The sequence below is a fragment of the Lepisosteus oculatus genome, chromosome 11 (genome assembly GCF_040954835.1).
Source record: "Lepisosteus oculatus isolate fLepOcu1 chromosome 11, fLepOcu1.hap2, whole genome shotgun sequence".
Classification (NCBI taxonomy): domain Eukaryota; kingdom Metazoa; phylum Chordata; class Actinopteri; order Semionotiformes; family Lepisosteidae; genus Lepisosteus; species Lepisosteus oculatus.
The window spans coordinates 2,981,551-2,992,361 of record NC_090706.1 but is presented as its reverse complement, the minus strand read 5'-3'; the positions used below and the strand labels follow the sequence as shown (position 1 = coordinate 2,992,361).

The 10,811-nt window shown below is 43.1% G+C and overlaps 1 protein-coding gene across 1 annotated transcript; it reads right to left on the bottom strand.

Annotated features, from left to right (window-relative positions):
- Positions 1-1,332: 1,332 nt before the first annotated feature.
- On the bottom strand, positions 1,333-10,785 carry zbtb8os (zinc finger and BTB domain containing 8 opposite strand). The gene is made up of 7 exons (XM_006631232.3): positions 10,608-10,785; positions 8,118-8,142; positions 7,646-7,767; positions 6,355-6,437; positions 4,518-4,570; positions 3,792-3,828; positions 1,333-2,084 (listed from the first exon to the last, which is right to left on the bottom strand). The coding sequence occupies exons 1-7, from the start codon at positions 10,687-10,689 to the stop codon at positions 1,998-2,000; spliced, it is 489 nt and encodes a 162-aa protein (XP_006631295.1). The 5' UTR covers positions 10,690-10,785; the 3' UTR covers positions 1,333-1,997.
- Positions 10,786-10,811: the final 26 nt, after the last annotated feature.

The following is a 10,811-nucleotide window of genomic DNA, read 5'->3' as shown; positions in this document are numbered from 1 at the left end:
CATGCTGAGCAATATTTAATTCTTCAGTCTTCAGAAGAAAAGAAGTAGAAACCGACCCCTAAGGGAGGGGCTCTCATAGAAAATGTACACAATCGGACTCAAAAGAAGGGTGCGAATTATATATTGAGCTCAGGGGGGGACGCATCACGCGTGAAAGAGATTTATAAAAAACCCACATTACTAAGGCTCCCTCTCGGACAACTGTAAATCGATTCCGCGTCTGTGCCATCCGTCAGCTCTCTGATGTCCAAAAATACATTGTCCACTTCCCCTTTCACACTCACAGCGCATCTCATGCATAGGATGAGATGAGCACGCCCGTGCGCTGTGCTTTCATCAATAGTGAGGCTAATTCGTGACTTGAGTTATTTTATACTCGATCAAGCTTGATCCGCATGTGCTTTGCGATATGACCTATACATTACAGCACAGGAATGGTCCGACTTATGTACAGTACCTACTTTGGCACCAATAAGCTCCTGTAACGTTATTAAAGGAGTGAACTTTGTATAAGCTAGTCTTTCCTTGGCCACCATTTAGGCAGATCTGAATGAAACTTGCGGTTTCTTGAATTAATTTTGCATTCATTTCAAGTACCTTGTTTGGAATTTTTCTCTCCCCGCCAGAATGTTTATCTCCCCGTCTGTGTGTCTGTGTGTCTGTGTCTCATGGAGAACGAGCTAGGATATGCGAAAAGACAAATTCCTAATGCAAGAAACTGTATATGGCTAATAAAGTGATCTTATTTATTTTTGCTTCGTCTCTTCAATATCAGCTGCCCTTTTATGTGATAAGCACTCACCGTGTTTATATATTTATTTCCGCAGCTGGTTCTGCAAAAGGCTACATACATCTCCATTAATCCGCTCCTCAGATAAATGTATGCCAAGTGCTTTTTCCGACAGCAGAAGACTCTTTGCATCTCAAGTTTCCATTCTTAGCGAAAAAGCACGGGTTACATTTTTTTCCCACTCTGTCCACTGCTGGTTGCTCCAGTTAGCCCCGACTGGGGTCACAGAGGGCTCAGCCTCTTCCTCTGGGGAGCCAGCGCGTTTTTATTAACTCCTTAATATGGCAACTTTTTTAACACACACTAAATATTCACCAGATGTGCGCCCGCACTTGGAACAGCTGGACTTGCATCACGCCCCCCCCTCCCCCTCACGCACCGCGCGTACACAGCCCACGAGCCCTCGTGGCTCAGCCGGGGCTTGCAGGGGGCTCGGCCGCTGATTGGAGGAGAAGGGGGGGACATCCTGACGTCAGTGCGGGGGGGCTGTCTCGGCAAGAGCTCGCAGAAGACGGCGAACACAAATGCACCTCACACCTTCCTCGCACACAACCCTTTATTGGCCTCAAAACATTAAAAGAAAAAATTTGACTATCGGAAATGGATTTTCTTTATCACCAGCTTATGTACAGATGTGTCAGTTTTCTTCCGAAAAGCTCACAAAAGTCTCAATCACATTCCACTGACAGTGGGCTTCCTCCGACTGGGAGGAAACAGGACATTCATAGACGGGATCAGGACCAGCTCGTGGGCTTTTACTTCCTCAGCAATCCGGTCGCCTAGCACAGGGTCCACAACATAATTCATTACATAAATCATAAAACATACATCTACAAATGCCGATTTGTAAACTTATTTCAATGGTTTGAATGAACATCTTCAATAAATTAAAAGAGATGTTTAAATTCTGTGATTGGTGACGCTCAGAATGTTTCTAAACTGCAAGCTCTAACTGTAACCACACAATTTTATAATTATTCTACTGTTTTTATATGTGTGGTCTGAATTTCCTTCCAACAATGCACGGGAGAAAAGATCTGCCCCCATGGCATATTCAAACACAAACCCATCCTTCACTAAAATCAAGCTTTGACTTGTAGCGCCAGCTCTTGCAGACCTCTTGTCCTGATCCGGGATATCAGCCCTGCTGACAGTGACATAGATCACCGCCCACATCAACCGTCCGGTGAGGCACTAAGGTGTCCTGTTAAATGTCAATAATCACAAAAATCTCTGGCTTATTCTCCTCGTGAATCTGCATCGCTGAGTAGGTGATTGCTTTCACTTCCGTCCCCTTTTGAGGAAAGAAAAAGAGGAAAATGTTTTTTTTCTACTCATGAAACCTACTCATAAACAAATCAGGAAGACAATTCCAATAGTCCTCCATCATATATTTTCATAGTAATTAAACAAAACAATAGAGTTTCTCACAGTCCTGGCCACACAAAACACATTTAATTGCTGCCTGGATTCCTGACACAGACTGTAGCCTCTCTGGAACATCAGAACAGAATGGAGCCTAAAAAACAGACTGACGTCTTTATTGTTACTGCTTCAAAACAATTCAGGTACTGTCTGAGCTCTTAGGTAACAAAAAACAAGGGAGTACCCTCGGTTACGTATCTGTGCTCTATCTTTATTGCCTCACTTGTGTCTGTGGTCAGAAGGTTATGATATCCCTTAATCCACAATTAGCAACCACTGTGTAAGCCTCGTCTCTGTTGTAGTGCATCACTATTTCTGGGTGAGGAATCAAAACAAGACCCCCTGGAACTGCACTGTGCTACAGAAACCTTTTCAAAAAGAGGAAGTCTGCTTCTACAATGTCAGAGGGACAACGGAAGAAGAGATGCATAAGCGCCTATAGAAATTCACTCGCAGGAGAAGTCCTATCAGCCACATATTCCTGTTTGGCTGCCAGATGAGACAAGGATCTTATCCAGCCATTTCTTGACAGAAGCCAAAGTAACAGCTTCAAGAGCATAGCTTGTTCCAGACTCCCACAACCCTGTTCTCAGTTTTGAATGTTGTTTCCCATTTTCTCTTGTGTCTTCTGGGTCATGAGTTAAGGTGGAAATGAAGCCCACTGGGTTGATTATGTCAGCACCTTTCAGGATCTTGAATGTTTCAATCAAGCCGTGTAACTTTTGACAAGTGTCATTTATGTTTGTGCTATCTGCATGTAGCACTCTGCACTTGTCTACATCAAATGCCATGTGCCAGGTGTTTGCTTATTCTTGAATTACCTCTAAATCTTTTAGAATTAAATGTGCAGTACTTCCTGTGTTTCCCAGATCTCCTATTTTGACATCATAAGTAAACATGACTAATTTGCTAAAGGTAGCAGAATCTAGATCATTGATCTTAATTAGGATAATCATCCTAAGATCCCTATACATCTACATTATTGCACAGCTCCAACTGTTCCTGTATTTTGTTCAGGAAACTTTTAACAAGTTAAGCAATACCTCCTTTTCAAACTCTGATTATTCTGATTGTTCTGATTATTCCTTAGAGTCCTATTACGATAAATATGATCTTCTAGCTCATTTCTAATTATTGTTTCCACAACCTTGTGTGAAAGAGAAGTGAGATGAACCGGTCTATAATTACTTTGTTTCATCATCACATTAATTGATGGGTGCTACATAATTCCCACTCAGGTATTTCCCTAACTCAGAGTTTCATCTATAGTCTAAGATTAATATATCTTTCTTTCAAAAAAGTTGGCAGCACATTATAAGTCCTGTTTACATATGTACTAGTAATGACAAGCTCATAACTAGCTCAGTTTCTCGCATAAAGGGAGGTATATAGTAATAAACCACATGCAAACCACCTCCACAGTGTCTAGACATAACTCACATCTGTATAAGCAGACACTGCAGTCTTTGATTAATTTGGATGAAATCACTGTTATGCCTACAGATAAAAGTGAATGGTTCCCTTCAGCTTTCATGTTCATTCAACACTGAATCCATTTTCAAGAGGGAGTACCTACCTGGGGGTGTTTGGAGATCCTGAACTCTTCTCCCCAGCTAAAAGATAAAAAGAGAAAGAAACAAAAAACTCAACCTGGAATATCAAATGGCGCATATAAACACGCTCATTGTGACAAAGCCAAACCCACCCACCACTGTTTTATACATTATAATACGATATTATGTTTCTGAAATATGTCCTGATTATGCGGAAAGCAATTGCATGAGTGTAACTGTGTAGGTGGGAACACAGAAGCAGAGATGGGAAGATCAGTTCTGAAGAGACAAACTGCGTCATGTCTGGCAGCTGTTTGGAACTCCAGCTTTTGAATAATAGACCATTACTGGATAGGTGCTGGTTAAACCCAAATAGCCTACATAGAGCATTGCAGAAATACAGTCAAGGCTCTGTTCCAGCCTGCATTCGATTCAGTAGGGCAGCAAAATTAATACAGAACTGGAAGGGAAAAGAGTTTCTACCACAGAACCATAAAGTTTAACTGCTCCACCACACCGCTGCGAGAGAAATTCCCGAGCTGTGACTAAACAAGCACTGTTTGCTTTGGTGTTAATATGCTTAAAATGCAGACACTCTAAGCCGAAGACCAAGGTTGTCACCAGTTTTCGAAAATTAGATCATGCAGCTTATCTCAAGGCCTTGATTTCTGGCTCCAAAGCCTTTAAACGCAGACAAGAACAGAGTCATTTTTATCGATTTCGAAGGACAGGGGAGCCTCAGATCTTACCCAATGGAACGCATCCTGAAACGCATCCGGTCGATGTGAAGCACCTTCACTTCCTAGAACAAAAAAAGGTGTCGAGAATGGATGCCCCGGTTTTCCAAAAAGCTTTCCAAATCCAAGCCACAGAGACACGGTGTGGTCATCAGCAGCTGTGTGTCGTAATGTGCTCTTATCCCCTTTTTTCCCACTGAGTCAGGTTAAACTGTTTATTTCAAATGCTAATTTTAAAGCAATGCAAGGCACCCAGGTGTGGCTGCTGAGGCATTTAATTCTGGTTTGCATTTTGTTATAAGATCAACGTCTAAGCCATGTGTTAGTTCTTTACATTGTGATACAATTCCAGTTTCGTAATGGACAACCCCTGTATAACAGACACTCAAGTCAGCAGCCATATCACTCTGCAGCTCGCCACTGGCAGCCCACTGAAGCTGAGCAGGTCTGAGCCTGGTCACTACCTGGATGAGAGAACTCCTGGGGAAAAATCTAAGGTTGCTGCTGGAAGAGTTGTTAGTGGAGCCAGCAGGGGGCGCTCACCCTGTGGTCCATGTGGGTCCTAATGGCTCAGTATAGTGACAGGGACACTTTACTGTAAACAGGCGCTGTACTTCGAATGAGACGTAAAACTGAGGTCCTGACTCTCTGTGGTCATTAAAAATCCCAGAGTGTAACCCCGGCGTCTTGGTCAAATTTCCTATTGGCTCTTACCAATCGTGGCCTCCTAATAACCCCCTATGAATTGGCTTCATTACTCTGCTCTCCTGCACACTAATAGCTGATGTGTGGTGAGCGTTCTGGTGCACTATGGCTGCCATCGCATCATCCATGGGGGGGCTGCACACCGGTGGTGGTGGAGGGTAGTCCCCATTACCAGTAAAGCACTTTGAGTGGACTGTCCAGAAAAGCGCTATATAAGTGTAAGCAATTATTAATAATTATAAATCAAGTAGAACGCTGTGTCAGCATGTGTAGGCTGCAAAGGAACGGGTAAAGGATTATTCCTTGCTGAATAGAAAGAAATACAACATTTGAGCTGTGAACTCTTCCCTAGGTGTGTGCTGAAGGCTCCACAGCCAAAACTTTGTGTTTCTTTCTTTGCCTTTCAGCACGGAATGAACATCTACCTATTCTTTTGGTCCTGTATAAATCTTAACTAGGCCTTTATTTCCAAATACACTAGCCTAACATATTTCATTTCCTGTAGTCACTAGGAAGTAATTGAAGCCTGAAGAAGGCTCCACAGCCGAAATGTTGTGTTTTCTTTCTTTTTTCAGCAGGGAATAAACCTATACTTGTTCCTTTGCAGCCTACACATGCAGACGCAGCTACCCACCTGAACCACTAGTAATGCATACCACACATTGTTTCACTAATAAGGTCTACGTGTATGAGTCATTAAACAAGGTGTGACACAGTAATAAAAACTCTTATTCTGTACATGGTTAATAGGTAATGCCTACAGGTCTCATCTCCAGCACTTGCTTAGATGGCAAGATCATTTAAACACTTAGTGACATAAAATCCCATGAGGAGAGATCCCCTCCTCATTGTGGATAATGAAGTAAAGAATTGTGCAATCCACCACAAACAGCTCAGTCTAAACCATGTACTACAAGATACTGAGCACTGCCAATCTAAAAACACACAAGTGCTAAAACCCTAGACCATGTAAAACAGATTCAGAAAGACTGTCCTTAGGACTGTGTCCTCAAGGTATATTACCTGCATAGTATTGAATAGGAAAATGCCTCATATAAAATGTATTCTTATAATAATCTTATATCACCTGCCTTTAAGGAACATATAGTGAAACAGGAGTCAGGTCAGTCCAATTCTCACCTACCCTTGGGACGAAGAACTGATCTGCGCTAAATTTAAACAGCCAGTCATCCAGGAAGTGGAAGAGAAGAGAGAGAAGGTCTTCACCTGAAAAAGGGAAGAAATACAGAAAACAGATATTTTCAGCCAGTTCACATCAGCAAAACCAAAACGTCCCTTTAACTCTAAACTGCAAAAACATCTTCAGAATGTGGTTTTGTGGAACCAATTTTTAACTACATTTCATTTCGTTTGTGAACTTGAAGAACAAAAGAAAGGCCGCAGAAAAGCAGAGAAACTGTGACCCCTTGTGCTCATTTGGCTTCTAAGCTACTAAGCGATCCCAGGGAGTCATCCAGCCTGTTCTTGAGGGGTACCAACATTGCAGCAAGTTGAGCAGCTTGTTTCATGCACCCACCACTGCTTGCGTAAAGAGAAAATGCCTGTTCTCAATTTTAAATACAGTCTGTACTATATGAACCTCCACCCGTGTCCTCCAGTGCTTGTTCCACTGCTGAGCACAATGTAACCCACTGAGTTCAATTTCTCAACATTTTCAGCACTAAATCCCCTTCTAATCTCCTCTGTTGAAGACAGAAGAACAGCGTAGTTTTTGCATTTTTCTGACGTGGTCTGAAGATATGAAAATACATTTGCATAACCACACTTGAAATATTTAGCCATTCTTTTTCAGTTTCAGCTCCATTTCACCACTTGTTCTGAATTTTATAATGACACCTAAGTGGACAGACCTGTTTCCGAGGAATGTGGCTTTACACCTCCAGCACCCTCCTGTGTGAACTGTAACGTCTCGCAATATCTCTTGAGAAAAAGCAGAGCCTTCTGAAGCCCTGCATTCACTGCCACCAGAGCAGGAGCTTGGCTGGGCATTTTCAGCCCACAGTGCCACCTACTGGTCCACCGAACACAATTCAACACTTCACAGATACCTCACTTCCAAAAGGTCTGGGATTATATTAATATTCCTCTGCCACAATAAATTAACGATACTTCTTTTGGGAAAAAAAACTCTCACAGCCGCATATTTTCAAAGAAACAGGTAGACAACAAGCTGCAATATTCCTACTCCTGAAACAACACTGTGGCAATTCACAGGTTCAGTGTTATTTCCCAGAGAAAACAAAAAAATCACACACAAAAATTACTATATTATACAGGTAGAGTGCCGGCATGTGTTTGTGGATTATACAGGCTTATACAGATCAGAAAGAAATGGTGAATCAGTTAACAAGGAGCCACGACCCACAGGCGAAGCCAGCCTCTTGCTGAGCTGAAAACCTGAAGCTGAGCCTCACCCTCCGACTCCACTTCCACTGTGTCGATCGGCTCCACTGTCTCAGTGTCAGTCATGTACCCAAACATCCCCATGGCACACTGCTCAAACGCCTCCTCCAGAGTGTCGCCCCAGGAGTGGATCCTGCGCAGAGAAGAGTCACACGCACAAATGCATACAAATCAATACCTTTTATATCATTAAGACCCGGAATGACCCGGCTCAGCACACAAGCTCTAGCCTCTTGCAAACTACAAAGATGATCTCCTGAACAGAGCTCTACTCCTCACTTAGCAAAACGGTCCAAGTCAGAAGATTAATCTGAAGTATGATTTATGACAGGACTGTGAGTCAAGTTGGAATATGTTCCACAGCAGAAGAGATAAGGAAACTTATCACTGTATATAGAACACAATAGACGTACTGTGTTTAAATGCAAGAGGCAAAACATAAAGTAAGGTATCTGTACACTACAGGCAGGAAGGGAAACTTACTGGACATCCGCTGTGTGATCCAGGTCTGAAAAGACAAGAGGAAAAGAGGAAGAATGTTACAGAGGGGAATGCACTGCAGCCGTGAGAGGTGTCCTAGAGGCTGTGAGAGGAAGTGTGGTCACTCAGACCACATTCACTCACACACCTACCCACATCTGGACAGCTGCCAACCCCAGGGAAAGAGCCATGGCAGCCCTTGAGCCAGCGTCATGGAATGGGTCGTGCCATAGGAAACTGGGGGGGCAGGGGAGCACCAGCAGGAAACGGACACACGCAAGAGCAGCAGAGCTAGCAGCTGCCCTGCCCCCAGATGAACTGGCTCAGAATAAGTGCCAGCTTGGCACAGAGACCTAGCCCTGCACCGATTTGAGAACGATCAGTGTGGCCCGAGATTATCCGAATGGTTTTCATCCACATGAAAAATGAGCACCCTTACTATAAAAAAAGAAACCCAAGGGATTTTAAATACATATACACACTTCTTACAGTAGTTCAAATAGGCAGGCTGCGTCAGCATGCGTAGCCTGCAAAGCAACAAGTAAAGTTTTATTCCCTGCGGAAAAGAGAAGAAACACAACGTTTCGGCTGTGGAGCCTTCTTTGGGTGTGGAAGAAGGCTCCACAGCTGAAATGTTGTTTCTTCTCTTCTCTTTTCAGCAGGGAATAAACCTTTACTTCTTACAGTCATTTATTGTTTTTTTCTTTTAATTACTGCACTGAGAGATCGCTGAACAAACAAAAACAGCTGATAAGGTGCCGAGTCACGTTTTATATTTAACAGCTATTGTCAAACTTTCAAGAGGTTTCATGTGAAACCTAACAAATGTGATGAAACAATGCTCTCCCACCCGCTGCTCTCAAGACAAAATAAACCAGGACTTTGTACCTTCCTGATAAGCTGGTTTAGCAAAGGGCAGAACGAGCAAAGGGGAAACTCGGACTCTTTTAATATGAGGTTCCACGTTTAAAAAAAAAAAGTAGTTTGAGTTTTTAGAAAAAAAAACCACAATCACAACAGGAATAACAGGAGGTCAGTCTTCGCCTCTTTCCCACAGGCTGGGTGGGAACAGGGCAACGGCTCCGTCTGAATCCTGCAGAACCTGAGTTTTGAGTCGTTTGTCATGTTCTAGTGAATCGTGAGCTCACGGAAAGCTCCAGAACAATGGTTATTCTGTTTGCTGGGCTCCAGGGGAAAGCATCGAACCCGTGGCGCTTCGCAGAAGCAATCTCGCACTGAGCGCTGACTCCGCTTCTGTCAGAGCTGCGCCTCTTACTCACCCTACAGCACAGCGAAGACACCTCGCTCTGTCCACAAGCACATGACAAGACACTCCTGCTTCTCACGCCCAGAGAAAAACACACACTACAGCCTGGGGTGAGAAAATGTGCCGAGCAAATTCCTTGATAATAAATGATTTCTCACTACCCATACCTTAAGACTGTCTCCGGAAGCAATAAGTAACACACATATTATAGAAATATGGAGGAATGCTCAGTGATAAAGTCTATATTGAGAAATGTCTAGGACTGTTATCTAGATATATATAATATACAGTAAAGGAACAAGTAAAGGGTTTATTCCATGCTGTATAATATACAGTATGTATATTAATCTAGTAGCGATAAAGTTAACTTGCCATCCCCAGCACCGAAGTTAGGAAGAGTTAGTGCGCCCCATAGCGGTATTCGCGGAATAATCATGAAAGTTCTGTTTCGGGGTAATAATAATAATAATAATAATAATAATAATAATAATAATAATAATAGCTTACACTTATATAGCGCTTTTCTGGACACTCCACTCAAAGCGCTCTACAGGTAATGGGGATCCCCTCCACCTCCAACTACGTTGTTGTTTATAGTAGCGTGTGAGCACACTACTACGGGGCGGAGCGGTGGCTCTGTGGCTCAAGATCTGCGCCTGTGACTGGAAGTTTGCCGGCTCAAATCCCGCGGGCGGCAGAGGAATCCTACTCCGTTGGGCCCCTGAGCAAGGCCCTTAACCCCAACTGTTCCAGGGGCGCCGTACAATGGCTGACCCTGCGCTCAGACCCCAGGCTTCTCTCCCTCTCTGTGTGTCTGTGTCTCATGGAGAAAAGCTGGGGTATGCGAAAAGACGAATTCCCAATGCAAGAAACATTACATTACATGACAGCACTCCTATTTTCTAACTTATATTAAGGAAGAGGTAAAGCAACAAGCCTGATAGGCGATCAAGGTCTAGTGTAGCTCGCATTTAATTCACCACCCATTTTCTCAGATTCTAATTCCAGCCGGCTTTTAATAGGAAACAAAAGCATTAAGTCATATAAGATATAATAAGGCATAAATGTAATGTCTAAGTGTTAATAAAGTATCTAAATGTTGACTGTGGTGATCGTAAAGAAAGACGAGCTTGAGTCTGGCACTGGTCAGCTGACAACAGCAACAGAACTTGAAAGCAAAGAATCTGTTGTAACACTAGGCCCTAGAGAAAGACGATCTCACTTACATTCATATTTTTTGTTGATTGAAGGATATTTCGCTTTTAGCGCCTTCTGCGCCTCTGTCAGATCGAGTTCCCGATCATTCATATTTGAAAATATGTATCCACTTCCTCGGGCATACGATTGAACTAACACCACGCATCTGTTACTCACACCAGGAAGTTACATGCAGTAAACCACTCCTCCTTATTTACCTTAAAGCGTGGAAT